At 34.2% G+C, this 20,591-nt stretch overlaps 2 protein-coding genes across 2 annotated transcripts; both read right to left on the bottom strand.

The window, feature by feature from the left end:
• Positions 1-803: 803 nt before the first annotated feature.
• On the bottom strand, positions 804-4,944 carry lto1 (LTO1 maturation factor of ABCE1). Its single transcript, XM_067401444.1, has 5 exons — positions 4,789-4,944; positions 4,257-4,362; positions 2,002-2,072; positions 1,808-1,925; positions 804-1,618 (listed from the first exon to the last, which is right to left on the bottom strand). The coding sequence occupies exons 1-5, from the start codon at positions 4,845-4,847 to the stop codon at positions 1,547-1,549; spliced, it is 426 nt and encodes a 141-aa protein (XP_067257545.1). The 5' UTR covers positions 4,848-4,944; the 3' UTR covers positions 804-1,546.
• Positions 4,945-8,658: 3,714 nt separating this feature from the next.
• Positions 8,659-11,375, bottom strand: fgf19 (fibroblast growth factor 19). Its single transcript, XM_067401442.1, has 3 exons — positions 11,174-11,375; positions 10,292-10,395; positions 8,659-8,961 (listed from the first exon to the last, which is right to left on the bottom strand). Exons 1-3 carry the CDS (start codon positions 11,373-11,375, stop codon positions 8,659-8,661), a joined length of 609 nt encoding a protein of 202 aa, XP_067257543.1.
• Positions 11,376-20,591: the final 9,216 nt, after the last annotated feature.

The raw sequence follows: 20,591 nt of genomic DNA, 5'->3' as shown, positions 1-20,591 counted from the left end.
CTGGTTGATATATATATATATATACATATATATATATAAACTGAAGTCACTGCTCATCAAGCCTGCATTCATTTGATCAAAAATACAGGAAAAAAATACAGTAATACTGTGAAAAATAATTACAATTTAAAAGGTTTTCTATTTTAATATACTTTAAAATATTATTTATTTCTGTGATGTAAAGCTGAATTTTCAGCATCATTTCTCCAGTCTTCAGGGTCACATGATCCTTCAGAAATTATGCTGATTTGATACTCAGTTATCATCAATGTTGGAAACAGTTGTGCTGCTTAATATTTTTTTTCTAACCTGTGATACTATTTTTAGGATTCATTGAAGAATTCTATTTATTCAAAATAGAAATATTTTCTAACAATATAAATCTTTACTATCACTTTTGATCAATTTAACACATCCCTGCTGAATAAAGGTATTAATTTCTTTCAAAAAAAGGAAGAAAAGAAAATTACTGACCCCAACCTTTTGAACGGTAGTGTATATTGTTACAAAATATTTCTATTTTAAATAAATGCTGTTCTTATTTAACTTTTTATTCATCAATGAATCCTGAAAAAGAGGGTATCACAGGTTATAAAGAAAATTAAGTATCACAACTGTTTCCAACGCTGACAATAAATCATCATATCCGACACTGTAGACTGGAGAAATGATGCTGAAATTTCAGCTTTGCATCACAGAAATCAATTATATTTTAAAGTATATTAAAATAGAAAACCATTATTATAAATTGTAATAATATTTCACAATGTTAATGTTTTTGTCTGTATTTAGATTTTTTTTCAAATGCACATGAGGAGCATATATATATATATACACACACACAATTATATTATTAATATATATATCTATAATATATATATTTACAACAAAATAACAAATGTGAATCATTAATTTTATATTGAAATAAAGACTTACCAATTTTATTAAGCATTTCAACCAACAAAACTTGTACAGAATTTCCTGCAAAACTATGTGCTGCTTATATTAATTTTATTACTGATTTTAATTCATTCTAATTCAAGTGACAACCCTGCTGTACTTGCAGTTCACCAGCAGGCGGAGCCACCTAACTGCAAGAACAATTCTCCGATTTCACCACAAGATGGAGTTTAAACTCTTCTTCATTGAACAGCACTGTCCATTAAGAATACACCTTTGAAGGCTGATTAAGGCCATTCTTCTGCACACCGCAAGGGTCAAAAATATTAAAAATAATTTTGCAATAAAGAATATTCTTATAAAAGACAGTGATTTGTCTTGTATATTAGATCGACTCATAATACTGCCATTGTACCCCTTTATATCTCACTTTAAAATCGTCCTAAGAATACCACTCAAACTCTTCCATTCAGTGTCTAGAATTCAGTATTAAGAACGGCTCCAGAATTCTATGATTTCAGTGAGAGTGATGACAGTCCACTCCTGTACACACACCAAAAACTGCCTCATCAGGAGCGGCTGTCTGCAGATGATCATCATGTGATCTATAGGAGTTTGCCATGACTGCTGGAAGGCTCCTGTAGTCTCAGAAAGACATTCCTGATGATCCACTCAAATATTCTCTGAAGTCTGTTGCCACATTCAATAAAGAACACACCTGTAGAGGTCACATGTGATGGGTAGATGTCATTTTAATGACGAATATGTAAATATATATATGTAAATATATATATATATATATATATATATGTAAATATATATATATATATATATATATATATATTATATATATATATATATATATATTTAATTTGAAAAACAAAAAGAAAATGGTTAAAGAGAGCACCTGTCTAAATTTGGCACGCACTCTCTCCATGTCCTCCTGAAGTTTCTCATTATGAGGGTCTTCGTATGGGAATTTCTGGATCACTCCTATCAAAGACTCCATAGCTTTCAGCCTTTTTCTAGGAGAAACTCTGAAAGTTAGCAGGGAGATGGATTGTTTGTTTCATTTTGTTTGTTAAATGCTGCAGAACAAACCTTGATTTAACATCACTGTTGTTTTGAAGAAGACATTTCCATGCGAGAGCAAATCCATAATAAAAAGACACCTGGAAAAATAAAAGTGTAACAGGACATTTAATGCATTTACCTTTTCACTGTAACAAAAGTTTATCAAAGTTTGCGTATATACAACCTCGTTCATTTGATTTTAATTCAATATACACAACCGGTCAAAAGTTTGAATAATTAAGATTTTTTAAAAGAAGTTTCTTCTGCTCATCAAGGCTGCATTTATTTGATGACATGAGAAATATTATTACAATTTAAAATAACTTTTTCTATTTTTATATATTTTAAAATAGAATTTATTCCTGAATTTTCAGCATCATTACTCCAGTCTTCAGTGTCACATGATCCTTCAGAAATCATTCTAATATTCTGATTTGGTGCTCAATTATTATTGATGCTTGATTATTAATAATAGTTCCTTTATAATGATCAGTTTTATATTGAAAACAGTTCTTGTTGCTTAATATTTTTGTGGAAACATTTTTCAGGATTCTTTGATGAATAAACAGTGTAACAGAACAGCATATTTGAAACAGAATCATTTGTAACATTATAAATTGCTCTACTGACACTTTTGATCAATTTAATGCATCTTTGTTGAATAAAAGTTATTTTTTTATTTAATTTATTTAAAATCAAACCTGCGCCAAACTTTTGAATTTTAATCTATCATGGTCAAAAATATTATGCAGGAAAAACAGTTTTCAAAATTGATAATCATAAATGTTTCTTAAATAAATCATCATATTAGAATGATTTCTGAAGGATCACTGGAGTAATGATGCTGAAAATTCAGCTTTGATCACAGAAATAAATTATATTTTAAAATACATTCAAACTGAAATCAGGTATTTTAATCTGTAATAATATTTCTGTATTTTATTGTATTTTTATCAAATAAACGCAGTCTTGGTGAGCATAAGAGACTTCTTTCAAAAACATTTAAAATAAAAAATCAAAATATTTAGTCCAAACTTTTGACTGGTAGTGTAGATAAGCTTGATGTTGTCTGTCTATAAAGCCTATATAAAAAAAATAAAATAAAATATCTGTCTTCTTGTATTACTACAATTCAGTATGTGATTCTAAAATGGGGGGCATTCTTTACCTAACCTAAGTCTCTGAGATCCTGACACCTTGCACCTCTGGAGACTGCTGGTAGGTTGCAGTTCTGGAAAATGGTGGCGCTGTAGACTAAAGGGTTCCCGATGGTTTCACACTAAATTCTTTACCTTAATTCTTTTGCAGTTAACATGTGTTTTTTCTTCTCCACCTGCTTTTGTCTGACCCTGCTGACCAAATGAGCATTTTGCTGTCCATTGGACATGCCTTAACTGCAATTTCTAGTATTGCATCCTTCTCATGGGCATTTATTAATTTTTGACCTTTCAATCGGAGTTAAATCTCTTTTTGGCTCATTTTATCTGTAAAAGTAAACATACCTAATAATTATGCACACCTGAATATAAGGAGTTTTTAATTTCCAGCCTTCATTAACAATTATATATCACTTATAAATTATTAAATACAAAATTAATAGTAGTTATTATTATTGATTGGTTTGGTAAAATGCCTTGGAAAAAAAAATATGGTCAGAAAATCAACTTGCATAATAATTATGCACGCACTGTAGTTAGCAAGTCACTGAATTACGTAGATGCTTACCAGTTAACATTCGCTGCATGCATTTGAGCAGTTAATAACATTAGCTAACTGCTGCAAGTGGCAACACAAGACTAAACATCATTGAAATATTAGTCTCACGTGTCAAAACTCAGCATTCCTGAACATTGCACTTTCTGCAACTAATGGAGATTGTTTTGGGCCAGTAATAAACTCTTTGTTCTCAACTAAAGAAAAACCCAAGAATCTTTTAAAAAAGAATTTTCCAGGACAACAACAAGATTTTCCAGGACATTTTATATTTTCTCTAATTTTCAATGTGTTCTCCAGGGCTGGAAAATTTGTCATCAATATTACAGGTTTTCCAGGACGAGTGGGAACCCTGACTGCTGTTCAAAGGTCATTGTAATAACAGTCTAACACAATAGGAAAAACCTGACACTGCTCTTCCAGAAGAGTCGGTCAATATGAAAAGATGTGAAACCTGTAAAGACATGCATTGCTAGAGTCCTTCTAAAGGAACAAGACAGATGATATTACTTTATTACTTAATAAAGCCACTGAATATGCGATAATGTGTGTGTATTAGTCTATTTCACCTCAGCACTGAGTTTGGCTCCGTGCAGCCGACCGTGGTTTCGACCCTCGAAGGTTCCCTGTCGAGTTCCCTCCTCAAACCCCTCCTGATAACCTTCAACATGAAACCTAAAACAAGAGAGGGTTCATGAGGCTGAATGCAAAAACAGTTACATTCAATGAACTAGACACAACTTCGGTAAAGTTGGTTTTATATTCGCACATTCGGACTTCTGATAAATTCAGACTTTCCAATAAATGTGCAATAAATTAATGTTTGGAAATTTTAAGCAGCGACATGATATTGACAACCAACGATTGTCAACTTACAACATTTTTCACAGTCGATCAAAATAGGCAAGTATTGCTTTAATGGCATATTTACTTGTGAATGTCTGCTGAATGTCCAATGTAGTGTGATTAACAAGGCTATTGAATACGGATGTCCGAATGTGCGAATATAAAACCAACTTTACCGAAGTCTAGACACACTGACACACTGAGAGAAACGAAAACACCCTCACTTGACGCATGTAAACAACAAGATTACTTTACCTGTTATCGGCCATGATAATGGAGTCAAATAAATCATCACTATTGGATTTAAAAGACATTTTTACATGAAACGATTTGGTTTTCTATCCCGAAGTATTTTGTGATGGTCACTGATTTCCGGAGTCGCTCTTCTTCACTTCTTCTGTGTTTGGCATTGATGTGACTGAACCACTGCGCCCTCTTCTGGAAGGGAAACTAAACTAAAATAAGCAATGTTTACTCTGACAAAATAAACTTATAAACCTAAAGAAAGACTTTATATTAGCAGGACATGTCATTTAATCATATTTACCTTCAGCGAGCTTCATTGAGGACCAAAGCTATCTTTTCGTGTCAATCAAATAGGTAAGCTTTTCATTCCCTTGCTCTTTTTGATTGTGAAGAAATAGTTATTCTTGTCATGAAAACAAACTGTTTTTGTTGTATTTATTAATGTGAGTTGGTCGAATTAATGTTTTTTGGGAGATACTAGCATTAGGTCGCTCAGAAAATCAGGCAATCATCAGTTGTTGAGGAATCATCAGTTAGCCTATTTATGCAATTTGTGGTCTCATTTCAACTGCATTAATTATGGGATTTTTTTTTTTTTTTTTTACCTTCCATGAAACTGTTTTTGCCAAAACAGGTAGTAATGACACCAACGTTTTAGCCTACCAGTATTCCAATTTCCACTGCTAAGTCTAACTAATATAAATTTAAAACATTATTAAAATAGTCATAGCACAAACAAATGCAACAGAACAAAGATATAAATGATATAGAATGCTTTTCCGGTACATTTTTCAGGTACAGAAATGTAATAAATTAGGCTAATCATTTGTAAAATAACTGCATAGCTATCTCTGTATAAATTAAATATAGTTTAATCCTTATTAAAGTTTAAAAAAAGTTATTCAGTCAAGAGCTGTTAGTGATTTTCTCTTTATCACACCTAATAATCCTGCTGCTGTCACTTTAAGACCTGCACGGATCCAATATACTGTACAGATGCGTTTTCTTTCTAACTAACTATTTACATTCACTTCAGACATAACCAACTATGTTTACTAGGATACTTTGTGTGAATTTGTACTTTAGAGCACAAGAAGACATGAAAGAGAACTCAATTCAGTATTCGCACACTGTCTGAGACGTGGCTTTCTGGGTGCGTGCTTCAGATGTTTGCAGCACGTTTCTAGACATGTGCCGATATTCGGTAATACGATATATCACGATAATGAATATACATGATATTGTTACCGTGGACACCTCAAAATCTTGTGGATAATATTTTTACTAATTTTTATATTACTTTTTAAGAATACTTAAAATCCACAACACCACTGCAAAAAAATCAAGAAAATTTGATTTAAACAATAAGACTAAACGTGTTGAGCTATATAACAATAATTAGTTTTCTATCAGTAAATGTATCAAAACCCTTGTCTATTAAAACATGTAAATATTAAAGCGTCTTTGGTGTTTTCATGGTTTCTACAAAATTAAACCGGAAACCGAGAGTAACGCGGGTATGACGCAATCGACAGGCGACTCCTCACACGTCCCGGAGCCTTGGTTAAAATTGCAATTTTCTCACAATTTACAAATAGTTGGAAACATTTGGGATATTGTAAGTACTCAAGTGAATAAAATATATAACACTGGCCTAGTGGTTTTTGGATATTTTAGTGCAAAATTCTTACATGTTGCACCTTTAACAAAGCAATTCCATTTTTTTGGGATTCGCAGTGTTGTTCATCACAGCACCAAATACTTAACACTTAAAGACTTAACTGGCTATGTATTTTCAAACTTAAACATTTTTATATTTTAATATGGACTGCAACATGCCCTATAATGATTGAAAATGTTCTGTTTATTTGTTATTGTTCAGTAACACTTGATGACCTAAGGCTTCATTAGTTAACATGTTAATTCATTATTACCAAACTGACAATGAAAAAATATTTTTATTATAGCATTTATGAGCATTTAAAATAGCATCAGTTAATGTTAATTTCTAGTTAATGTTTATTAACATTACAAAATCTAAAGTTGTCATTTTTAAAACTAACAATGATCAGTTCTAATTTTTAACTAATATTAACAAAAAAATAATACCTTCTGTAACAAATGTAGCTATTGCTCATTCTTAATCTTAGTTAATGCATTAAATAACGTTAAATAATGAGACCTTATATAGTGTTACCGGTTGTTCTTTATAATTCTTTTGCACTTTAATCTGTTTGAAACATTTTACTTTATAATTTGTGTACTGTACTATTGTATTTATAATTTGTGTAGTGCGTTATTGTATTTAAATGTTCAGAGTTGTTTTTGTTATAAGAAATAGTGTTCTCAAACCTGTTATACTATGACAACACTTTTTTTGCAACTTATTTCAATATCGTGATAATACCGTATACCGTGATAATAGCTTAAGCAATTATTGAAATGAAATGCGAAAAAATGTGAAATTTATGTATTTTTTAATTTATTTTGTTTGCATTAGCCTACATGACAAAAAAAATCCCATGTTCTGGTATTTACAGGACAGCAAAAGTGAAAACTTTATCCTACTATATATATATAAATATATAGCAGAACAATTAAGTCATTAATACATGTACTTTGCGTGCTTGCAGAAGACACCACATTATATACAGTGATCAGCAATGGGCTCAATGCTGACATTACAGTATACTGAGAGATACAATAAGGAAACATTATACTATTTTACACTGAGATCACTGTTGCATATATTATCGGGATATCTCTTTTTGTGGTGTTTCTCTGTAGGCTGTCTCTCATGTAGTCTCTTCTATATATACATACATGTAGTATGAATAAGGCACTTTAATTTACATTACATTTAAAGGGATAGTTTATCCAAAAATGAAAATTATGTCATCATTTACTCACCCTCATGTTGTTCCAAACCTGTACGAGTTTCTTTCTTGTGTGGAACATAAAAGAAGATATTTTGAAGAAGAATGTTGGTAACCAAACATATGGTTCCCATTGACTTTCATAGTATTAGGGGAAAAAAAATACTATGGAAGTCAATGGGGACCAAAAACTGTCTGGTTACTTCAGAATACCTTCCTTTGGTGTTCATCAGAATAAAGAACCACATACAGGTTTGGAACAACGTGAGGGTGAGTAAATGATGACAAAATGTTCATTTTTGGGTCAGCTATCCCTTTGACACCATTATCTCAAAATGCAATTCACTTCTTTGCCAGAAGAGGGAGCCACAACGTTACAAAAACTGTATGCAAACTGTTATTAAAGGGCATCCTGCAAGGACATGCTTTTTCTTAGACCCACAAATCTTTCTTTAAAATGCCTCAGTTGTAATTCTTGGTAATGAAAGAGTTAGAGATGATGCTTATTTTTAAGAATTAAAAACTTCTGTCTTATTAGTTGTGGTCGCATGCATTTAAGAAAACCATTTAACATATAAGTAATCAGATTTCAAAGTAATTTAGAATTCATCTTTGCTTAGAATGTCCTCATTCAAAAAGAACAAATAACTGTATAACAAAGAATACAAAAAAAGATATAAAATATTTTTTACAGTGTAAAAATTTTAAACCATAATTAGAGAGCAAGCTCATCACAAACAAAAGTAGAAAAATAAATAAATTCATGCTGCAGGTTATCTCACAACAACCTTCAACATGTGGAGTGGTTTTCTTTTTGTTTGTTTGCTGTATAGAACACTACATTTGTCCTGTGTCTGTGTCCAGTGTGCAGATTGACTTTCTAGCACTTTCTGAAAGTCTGGCCCTGTGCTCTGGTTCATGGCCGGACTGATTTTACACAGTCTTCTGTTTCTTGACCTCAGGAGACGTTTCCTTAGAACATCCACAAGTGATCGTTCACTCCTCATCTTTTGTTGAAACTGGGACTCTGGATCACAATTTGAAAGATCTTTCCAAAAGGGTCCATACTGTCTATTTGAAGGCCTAACTGATGGTCCTGTTCGGGGTCAACGAGAGAGCGCTGTTCCCCTGAGCGGCGGTCAGTGGGTTCCTGAGAAAGTGTGTTCACCATGGGCAGGAACTGGGATGTTGCGGTCCCGTCGTTACCCAAACTCACATGAACTCCATATTTGCTGGAGACGTAGATGTTGTAGCCATCTGGCAGGATGCGTTCCAAAAAAGTGCAGTCCTCTTTAGAGTAAGTGTACTGCCAAACAAAATAAACAGCAAAAGCATTGAAAACAAAGCAATTATTTTGCATATAGAATCAGAATATGGATGTGTCATTGACCTGCCCTACCCTGAGTGTGTTTTAAGGTTTTTTGCTAGCTGTTTGCACACCACATGGAGAGGCCAAGGTTGTTGTTGCTGTTTCTTTTCAATGAGGTTTTAGCTATGCAAACATACCCTGACATGGGCAAAGGTTGCTGCTGTGACACCACTCAGACCAGCGTATTTGGACAATTTGGTAAGGAATCCTTTTTTGTGTGTTCTGGTCAATCAGGTAAATTGAGCGGTCAAGCTCTTTATCCATACTTTGCATTATTCATAATTTGTGATCATTTATTGTGCACATTTTAGTTCAATACCTAGAAGAGAAGGACAGATAACTGGGATATTTCTTCAAACTCATATTCATTTTGGAGTTATATTATGCATGATGACTGTGTTCACCATTTTTGGCCCTGCCCTAAAATAATGTTCTTGGTTTTTAACGTCAGATGGGAGGAATGAACCCATGACCAGAACATAATGTCAATAAAGCGAGATGTCTGTGGCGAAATCGGCTTGTCTACACTTCCTCAGTCATAGAGGACATCGCGAGGTGACCTTCGCACAACAAGGTTATCTCTGACGAATTTGTATAGTTTTATTATGATTGGTGGCGGAGTGTCAAAGGTGCACTCTCTAAGAATGAATTTATTGTAATATGCATGTCACTGTCCTAAAATGAGTTTTAGAAAATCTCAAAACTTGTAGACTGAGTTGACTTCTGTACCTGAACTCTAAAATGTTTTTGGATGTTATCTTATGGGCAGGAATCTAAATTGTGCACTCATTTTTCATGATTTGTTAACACAACATTTTTTTCTTTTGTCAAATCAACTTCAGTAATTAATGTGGTTCAGTTAACATAATATTTTGAGTTTTTGTTCATTAAACCAATCACCTTCGTTGTATTAACTCAATTTTTTTAATTTCAATGAACTCAAAACTTTAAGGCAACCAGGAAACTTACTTTTTTTAAGTTAAACCAACAATTTTTTTTTTTACAGTGAAGAAATTCGCTTGTAAAAGTATCCAATTGTGTGTGTGTGTGTGTGTGTGTGTGTGTGTGTGTGTGTATATATATATATATATATATATATATATATATATATATATATATATATATATATATAGGCCTAGCCTACTATTACTATTGGGGGGGGGGGGAAACCATAACCGCCAATCAGCGTTCAGATAGTGTTCTTTAGAACGATATGCTTCTAAATAGAATGTAGCTACATTTTGTTACATCTGATTGTCAAACCTACCGATCCATACAGTTTTCCCCTTCTATCCATGCAGAGAAATCGGGAGCTTGCAACTCCTCTGATGACAACACTTCCTGTATCCACCGGCCGAATCTCAACCAAACCTATAGGAAACAAAATACGGTTTTTATAGAATGCAATATTTTATTTTATTTTATTTATTTTATTTTATTTATTTTTTTTTGAGCTGAAAATCTGATTTTACACATTATTGGTCGACAAAACTATTTGACACGAATAGGCTGAAGATGCAGTTGCTGATATTTGCATCAATTACAGAATATCGAATAGAAATTAATATAATAATGCATGACACCCGACACTGAAGTATTGAGTCAATGACACAACGTAATTTTTTGTCTGGCTCTATTAGTAAAACATACTTTTTTTTTTTTTTTTTTTTTTTTTTTGCTTTGAAAAAATAATGCAAGAAATAAATGACTTTGGCCTACACATTTTCTGACTAAAACTTCAGAAATAGAAGTGATTTTGATGTTTTTGTTAGGTTTAAAGTCAAACATGTCTAGACAGTATAGCTATATATGTGTCAAATGGAGTAACCATAAGAAAACGTCGTGATATTCATGGCACAAAAATGTATAATTAATATATAAATATATAACTTGTAATATAGAGTATTGGCTATATGAAAAGGTTTGAAAACAATGCTTTTCTTTATTTTTATTTGATGGTTGCACCACTTGACATTTTGCATGGCTTCTAAAAAAAATTGAAACATAAATGAATACAAATCGACGCACGTGTTTTAAATTTTGATTTTAAAAGATTCCTCCTCTTTGTCATCTCGGACATCCTTATTTGTCATTGACCCACACACACGTGAAGCGCTACCTGACAGTGATCTGAGCTGCTGTCACTTACTGTCCGAGCTTTGCATGTGCGATCCACTGATTTCTCCCTCTGTGTTTATTTGCAGATGTAAACCGCGTCTGGCTGCGTACAGATGTCGGAGCCGGACGGCTTCTCCCCAGTCATTTGCCAAATGTGGACCAGAGTCGGGCAACGGGAGGCTCTCCACGCCGGTGCTACTTCCACAAACAGTGACAAAGAGTAAGAGGAGCATTATTAAGTATTATCTGCAATATGTGTTGTTCTGCATATGAAGTCTGCACACTCTATCTCCTTTGTATTGCTCTGTTTTGGCGCAAAGCTCTGCGACTGGCCTTTAAATTGTCCTCTTATCAGATCAATCGATAAGCATTTCCCCCTTTTGGCAGTTCTGAGAATAAGGTAACACACCCCGCTGGACATCCAACAGACAATGAAGACCAAACAAACGATCATAATGTATCCTGTTATTATTTTATTATGACGCATATTTCATGCATTTTCCCGAATCTTGCTTATATTTCAGAGTGAGTGTGCAGAACTGCGTTTGATTATTATATTAAAAATTATATTTAACGTTGCATTTTCCGTATTAATAAGGTAAGAAAGTTAACACTTTTGGACTGTTTTTGAATCTTTATATGGGCTATGGATCAATGGCAAATCGACAATCTTTGTTCATGTTTATTTCAAAAAACATTCTACCATTTCTACAAACATGGCTTAATGACTGAAACTGTATCAGTGTAATTGCCAAGTGAAAATTAAATAATTTAGAAGTGTTTCGGTGGATGAACTGGATAAAATATTTTTGAAAAAAATAGCCTACTACTTCACTGCTTTTTTTTTTTTAAAGGTAGGCTATTTAATGAATTTAGGCTAAATGTAATGAATTCAATGAATAGTTGAAGTTACAACGCCTGTATTTGACGAAAAATACCAAAAGTATTTTAATACATTTTGTATGATTTGCATTTTCAACATATTCAATAATCCGATGAAGTTGAAATGAGCATCAGTTGCCCTTTTTTAAATCCGAAAAAACACGTGAAACTCTTTACTTGCGATAATACAATGCATTTATTGTTATATTACTTATTGTGTAGCTATATTTTGTGAATTGCAGAGAAAATAGTCCCATTCTAGAAAATGCTGTCTTAAAAACGTCTTGTAAACATGATGGTAATCATGCATAAAATAGCCTAAAGCCTAGATTTCAAGTTATTTTCCCTCTTACTCGTCGGTCTTACTCTATAAGTCTTTATGTGATTATATCTTTTTGCAGGTTGTTCTAAAATTCACTTGAATGTTGCAGTGTTGCAATTCAAATTCGTTTTAGTGATCGCTAGATGGCGCTGTGTGATCGCTGCACTTTGGCAATTTTGTTACTGAAAGGATTTTTGGATTTGAAGGACGGTGGTGAAAGTGTGGTCAAAGAATAGTGAAATATGACATTCACTGAATGAAAAGATATTCTTCATGATAAAAAAAAAAAAACACTTTTCATTCATTATCAATTAAGAAGACTTTTAGAAGTTGCAACAATATTGTTGAACAAAGCTTGTGTCAGTGAAATGATGCAAAAGATGAGTTGATATCATACAAAACATGAAGTAATGAATGAATGAATGCTGCTTTTGTTCTGCTGAGTCACAGTTACCCTTATGATTTTTATCATTATCTCATTATTTGTGTGACATTTGTATGATATTATTATACATATTCAGTGATGTCACATCACTTTGAAAGCTAGGCTTTGTGCTGTTTGTAAAAATCTGCAGAGGAAGTGATGTAAGCCTGAATGCTGACCTATGCTGTCATTCAACAGTTTCTGGTATACAGAGGAACACTGTAATTCACACACCATTCATTGGTCAGTCTCTATGATCTAACGATCACACTTTTATTCATGAAAGATGCGAGTTCGAATCACTGGGCTGCAGGAAAATAATGAATATTTGATTATGTAATACAAGAGCCAATCGATCAAAGGTCCTTATCTGGATGTATTTTGTAATGCTTCCACACTGACTCTATTTTGAAAAAGCAAACAGGGATGTGAAATCGTGACAAAAGTATTGTACGGAATATGATAACTCTTTAAGAGGAGCCGTGAACATGTTATTCCTGTGTCACTTCCATCACAAATGTGCAGCGTTGTGCATTGGAGTATTTTGAGCTACGTGGGGAGATCCCCTGAAAAGTAAACAAGGTTAATCACATGTAGTGTTTACTTTTGGGTCGATACTGCTTTATGACGCACATAAGAGTAAAATACATATTGCCAGTGGTTTACACAGTTTGACCCCATTCATTTCAGCTGCCCCTTTTATTGAAGTGAAAGCTCACCTAGAATTTAACAGTTGAAATGGCAACTGAATGTCAACCTTGATATAAATTCCCACAATATCACACACACACACACACACACACACATATATATATATATATATGTGTGTGTGTGTGTGTGTGTGTGTGTGTGTGTGTGTGTGTGTGTGTGTGTGTGTGTGTGTGTAAATATACAGTACAGTCCAAAAGTTTGGAACCACTAAGATTTTTAATGTTTTTAAAAGAAGTTTCGTCTGCTCACCAAGGCTACATTTATTTAATTAAAAATACAGTAAAAACAGTAATATTGTGAAATATTATTGCAATTTAAAATAACTGTTTTCTATTTGAATATATTTGACAAAGTAATTTATTCCTGTGATGCAAAGCTGAATTTTCAGCATCATTACTCCAGTCTTCAGTGTCACATGATCCTTCAGAAATCATTCTAATATGCTGATCTGCTGCTCAAGAAACATTTAATGTGTACAACTGTACAAAATATTTATGTACAATATTTTTTTTCAGGATTATTTGATGAATAGAAAGTTCAAAAGAACAGTGTTTATCTGAAATCTAATCTTTTGTAACATTATAAATGTCTTTACTGCCACTTTTGATTGATTTAATGCATCCTTGCTGAATAAAGTATTCATTTCTTTAATTTCTTTTCAGAAAAATAAAAATAAAAAGTCTTACTGACCCCAAACTTTTGAACGGTAGTGTATAATGCTACAGAAGCTTTGTATTTCAGATAAATGCTGTTCTTTTGAACTTTCTATTCATCAAGGAATCCTGAAAAAAAAGTACACAACTGTTTTCAACATTGAAAATAATCATAAATGTTTCTTGAGCAGCAGATCAGCATATTAGAATGATTTCTGAAGGATCATGTGACACTGAAGACTGGAGTAACGATGCTGAAAATTCAGCTTTGCATCACAGGAATAAATTACTTTGTCAAATATATTCAAATAGTACACAGTTATTTTAAATTGCAATAATATTTCACAATATTACTGTTTTTACTGTATTTTTAATTAAATAAATGTAGCCTTGGTGAGCAGACGAAACTTCTTTTAAAAACATTAAAAATCTTAGTGGTTCCAAACTTTTTGACTGTACTGTATGTTCCACACACTTTAGATTAGGGTCCAATTCTTACTATTAACTACGTTTATTTTCCTCAATAAACTCCTAATTACGGCTTATTAATAGTTAGTGAGGTTGTTAAGTTTAGGTATTGGGTAGGATTAAGGGATGTAGAATGTGGTCATGCAGAAAAAGGCATTAATATGTGCTTTATAAGTACTGATAAACAGCCAATATGCTAGTAATATGCATGCTAATAAACAATTAGTAATTGACCCTAAACATTATGACTAGTCACAGGTGAAGTGAATATCGTTGATCATCTCATAACAAGGGTAGATTAGATGGAAAGTAAACAATCAATTCTCATTGGATGCAGGAGAAATGGGCAGGAATGAAGATATGAGTGACTTTGATAAGGACCAAATTGTTTTGGCAAGGCAACTGGGTCAGAGTATCTCTGAAACGGCAAGGCTTGTGTGTTGCTCTCGGTCAGCAGTGGTGAGAATTAACCAACAGTGATCCGAGGAGGGACAAACCACAAACCAGAGACAGGGTGTTGGAAACCCAAGGCTCATTGATGCACGAGGACAACGAAGGCTATCCCGCATCTGGTCTGAACCAGCAGAAGGTCTACTGTGGCACAAGTCACACATAATAATTTTAATGATGGTTATGGGAGGAATGTGTATCAACACTGCTGCGTATGGGGTTGCGTAGCCGTGGATCAATCAGAGTCTCTATGATGACACCTGTCCACCATCATAGTGCCTACAATGGGCACGTGATCATCGGTACTGGACCTTGGAGCGGTGGAAGAAGGCCGCCTGGTCCGATGGTGTGAAGCTCTGGGCAGTGTTCTGCTGGTAAACCCTGGGATGTGGACATCAATCTCTGACATAAAGTGCTGCCTACCTAAACTTTGTTGCAGACCAGGTACACCCCTTCATGACAGTTGTGGAAGTGACCTCTTCAGGAAGATAATGCACCCTGCCACACTGCTCAGGAATCGTTTGAGGAACATGATGAAGAGTTCAAGGTGTTGCTCTAGCCTCCAACTGAGCATCTGTGCTTGACTGAAACGTTCAATCCACAGGGGCTCCACCTCGTAACCTACAGGACTTGAAGGATCTTCTGCTGACGTCTTGGGGACAGAGACCACAGGACACCTTCAGGGCTCTTGTAGAGTTGATGCCTCTGCGGGTCGATGCTGGTTTGGCAGCATGTAGATGACCAATACATATTACAGGTTGTCTTATGTTTTGGCTCATCATCAATGTGTGTGTATATATACATAACTAGTGTGAGACAACCATGTTGTATGTAACTAGTGCAAAACATTTTCTAAAGGCAACATTATGCAATCATTGCTATTTAACTTAACATGCTTTCAATTAAAATTTCCTAGGATACTTGATGTGAAATTATTTTGCATTACTTTATAGAGCATCATAAAAAAGGCAAAACTGCGTTGCCATTGCAGGTAAAACACCCTCATGTTTAAAATACACATTTTCACTCTTTTTTGGGTCATACATTGAAGTAGTTTCAAATGTTTAAGTAATGGATTATGAGATAGTGTCTGGACAACACAAAAGCACAAAAGATTGTGCTTTGTCCAATGTCCACACAAAAGACACACTATATACCTTAATATCAGGTAACATAATGTATCTTACAATAAAATCTATTAGTTAAACAGTGCATTTGTCTTTGATGTACCAATTTCAGCATTACAAGTAATTCTGTTTTTAAGGCCACTTATGTGTAAAGTGTTGCCCTCTTGTGGAAACCTCAAAGCTATGCTTCAAGAAGAACATGCAGACGAAGTCATATGAGCAATACTACTTTATACATCTGTATTCAAGTTTCTTTAATAATCCAGAGGATGTTTTGCTATTAATTCCTGTGTAAAATTACACGCTTGAGTTCTTTATGGCAAGACTCGTATAAGTGTGTTGAGGTGGTTTTGTTTATGTTGGGGAAACACAGGCTTGATGAGATCTCTGAAGTATTTGTATGTTAGTGAGCTACTGCATGCAGGCAGTCACTGCTCACTTTGAAGCTCTGCGAGTGTGTTTTGACTAGGTGTCTCTTGTTCCATGTTGTGCCAACATGACCGACTTTGTTGGTGTTACTTTAATTAAAGTCATCTGAAATCCTCATCTCATGTTCTGTACAAAAAGGTCTGGGCCTTTAAAGCTGTAAAGATCAGGGAGCTTTATTGTGTGTGTGTGTGTGTGTGTGTGTGTGTGTGTGTGTGTGTGTGTGTGTGTGTGTGTGTGTGTGTGTGTGTGTGTGTGTGTGTGTGTGTGTGTGTGTGTGTGTGTGTGTGTGTGTGTGTGTGTGTGTGTGTGTGTTTCAGTTCATATTTACTGCAAATAATGGTCCATCAGACTTGTGTAAAAACTCTCTGGTTGAACAATACTGAATCTAAATCAATTTTTAAGTCATTGTTATGGTGATTTATAACCCCTTGAAACCAATATGATGATGTGAAGAACATATGATTTAACGTAAAGAGCTTTTTGACATTCTAAAAAACAATATACAAGAAATTATTGATAAAAACATGGTTTAAACCTATGGCACTGCAACCAGCCTTTATTTCTCCTTTAAACTAAAGTTTGGAATAATTTAGATTTTGTATTATTTTGAAAGAAGTCTCTCTCTTCTGCTTACCAAGGCTGCATTTATTTGATCAAAAATACAGTAAAACAGTAATATTCTGAATTTGGGTTGTTTTCAACCCAAGGGCTGAGTAAATATAGGACTGAACACAAGTTGGGTTCATATACCTGGCAAATTGGGTTGTTTATTTAGCCCAGCATAATGGGTTGATTCATTTTTACTATTATACTAGCTTTGAGGTTTAAGGATTAACTTAAATCCTCTAAACTTTTTTTAAATACTCCACACAACCACTGGTTTGCATGATAATTCCTTAGTTTATTTTCATCATTTATAGTATAGCATATTTGATATCATTTTTAATACATATTGCCTACATTTAACAAATATTCGAAGTAAAAATTAAACATTTAGAAGTAATTCAAGTGTAATCGACCAGTCTCTGCTGTCATGTCTCCACCGTTACGGCGCTGGATCTCGTGCCGGAGATGACTCGCGTACGGCGGGGGAACTGATAACTTCAGACCGCCGCCCTGTGTATCACTCGTAGCCGACGAATGCTGTGACTGACTCCATAACCTGTCCATAAATAATCAGTGTACAATTCTGAGAACAAATTTTAAAATGCTAAGTATTTATATTCTGTATCTTTTTGAATAAAATCATAAAATTTTATGCAAGACATCAAGCGTTTCCTTCACGCGAAAAGACGTGACAATCACATCGCATCGCGCCCTTGTATGTTGCTTTGCATAAAATGTAACGATATACAGAACAAAACGAATTTTTAGATAATATAAAGCTTTCACAAACCTGTATTTTACCAAAGTCATTTGCTCTCTCCTGAAGAGGTCGCAAAAAGCCTGTGATAAATAACTTATCCCCTGGGTTGGTATGCCTGACCCAGGATCTGGGTAACACAAAAACTACCCAAACACTGGAAAAATGACCCAAAAGGCTCACCTCATGACTTGGGTAGAAAAAATGACCCAAGATTTGTTGTGAAATATTGTTACAATATACTTTTTTCTATTCAATATATTTTCAAATGTAATATATGCATCATAACTCCAGTCTTCAGTGTCACATGATCCTTCAGAAATCATTCTAATATGCTGATTTGCTGCCCAATATTAATTGCTTAAATATTAATAATGGTTCTTATAATAATCAATGTTGCTGATTAATATTTTTGTTGAAACTGTGATACATTCTTTCATAAATAGAAAGTTCAAAAGAACAGCATATATTTGAAATGGAAATATTTATAAATGTATTTACTTTATTAATTTTATGAATATTAATTTGTTTCGAAATGTAATTTCCTCCTGAATTTTCAGCATCATTACTCCATTCAGTGTCTGATAGGCAGATTTGATGCTCAGTTATTAGTAATGGTTCTTATTATTGACATATTTTTGTGGAGACATGATACATTTTTTGATAAATAGAAAGTTCAGAAGAATCCTTGTTAACATTATATAATGTGTTACTGACACTTTTCGATGAATTGAATGTGTCCTTGCTGAATAAATGTTTTTTTTTTTTTTCTTACAATGTTTTATAGTTTCTGCAATAATAGTAAGCAACCACAATGGTTTACACAAAAATTAATGATGATAATAATAAGAAATATTTCTTGAGCACATGATTTCTGAAGGATCATGTGACACTGAAGACTGGAATAATGATGCTGAAAATTCAGCTTTGAATCACAGAAATAAATTATATTAAAGAAGAAAACAATATTTCACAATAATACTGTTTTATTTGTATTTTTCATTAAATAAACATCCTTGGTGAGCAGAAGAGACTTCCTTCAAAAACATGAACAAATCTTAATGATTCCAAAGTTTGCATGTTCAAGTTCAAGTTCCCTAGGGAAAGGTGAGGAACTGGAGGTTTCAGGGTGTTGCAGGGCTTCCCCTCAGTGCTAGAAGATGCCGAATAGAAAGTGACTGGCAGCTTCCCTCCTCCTCCCCCCTCGACATGCTGGCCAGCCGGCCCCATGATTACAGGGTAAGAGTCGCAGTCATTTCCCCTCAGCTAATGTCCCAGCATACACCTCTAAACATGGTGGAAGTGCAAGAGGGTTAGGATGTTGTTCGCAGCTGTTTGAAGTGCCTTGTCTTTATGGGCAAACATCTGGAGTATCCCAAACAGACAACTTACAGCTGGCCCTACAAAGAGGGCACAAGGCGCAAACACCCTAAATACAACTCTCAGACAGACTGCCTCGGGCGTCCGAGTCCATGTACTCTCCCTCTGCAGAAACATGCAAAAACAAACCGCGAGTGCTGATATTTACATGTGCACAAAAAAGCACTGATAGCGATTATGAATTATTTCTGCTTAAAATTATAAATTTGAAATGAAAAGACATCTGTTTTATCCCTCTGAGTTCTTTATTGGAAACCCTCTGTTGGTGTGTGTTTGATAGCAGGTGTGTGTTGGTATAACAGTGATTGTGATCTACGGGTTCACTGGAGGTTGGAGCAGAGGCATTCATGTGGTTGCTTGTGGCTCAGACCAGGTGTGGGAATTTGAATTCATCTTATTTGCTTCAGCAGCCCATCCTCCAGCTGCCTGCTGCTCTCTAGCCATTTTCTATGTGAGGTTTAATCATTTGACTGATCCAAATCCAAAAAATGTTTATTCATGGTGACTTTATAATGCAATCAAAGTATTTTATCAGTATGTGTTCACTTCTTTTTTTCTTTCTTTTTTTTTTCCATCTGTCCGTCCATCCTTCCTTCCATCCATCCATCTTTCTTTCTTTCTTTCTTTCTTTCTTTCTTTCTTTCTTTCTTTCTTTCTTTCTTTCTTTTCGTCTATCTATCTATCTATCTATCTATCTATCTATCTATCTATCTATCTATCTATCTATCTATCTATCTATCTGTCTGTCTCGTTCATTCTTTATTCCTTCTTTCTTTCTTTCCATCTGTCCGTCCATCTTTCCATCTTTCCATCCATCCTTCTTTCTTTCTTTCTGTCTTTATTTATTTATTTATTTATTTATTTATTCCTTTCGTCCTTTCTTTCCATCCATTCGTCCGTCCATCTGTCTGTCTGTCTGTCTGTATGTCTGGTTGTCTGTCTGTCTCGTTCATTCTTTCTTTCTCTCTTTCTCTCTTTCTTTCCTTCTTTATTTCTTTCTTTCTTATTCGTCCGTCTGTCCATCCATCCATTTGTCTGTCTGTCCATCTATCTATCGTTCATTCTTTCTTTTCTTCTATCTGTCTTTCCATCTGTCTGTCCGTCCGTCCATCCATCCTCCTTTTTTTCTTTCTGTTCCTTTCTTTCTTTCCATCCGTCTGTCCGTCCATCTTTCTTTCTTTCCTTCTTTCTTTCTTTCTTTCTTTCATCTGTCCGTCCATCCTTCCATCCATCTTTCTTT

The sequence above is a fragment of the Chanodichthys erythropterus genome, chromosome 11 (assembly GCF_024489055.1).
Source record: "Chanodichthys erythropterus isolate Z2021 chromosome 11, ASM2448905v1, whole genome shotgun sequence".
Lineage (NCBI taxonomy): Eukaryota > Metazoa > Chordata > Actinopteri > Cypriniformes > Xenocyprididae > Chanodichthys > Chanodichthys erythropterus.
The sequence above is the reverse complement of the archived record's forward strand: the minus strand, read 5'-3'. Positions and strand labels throughout refer to the sequence as shown.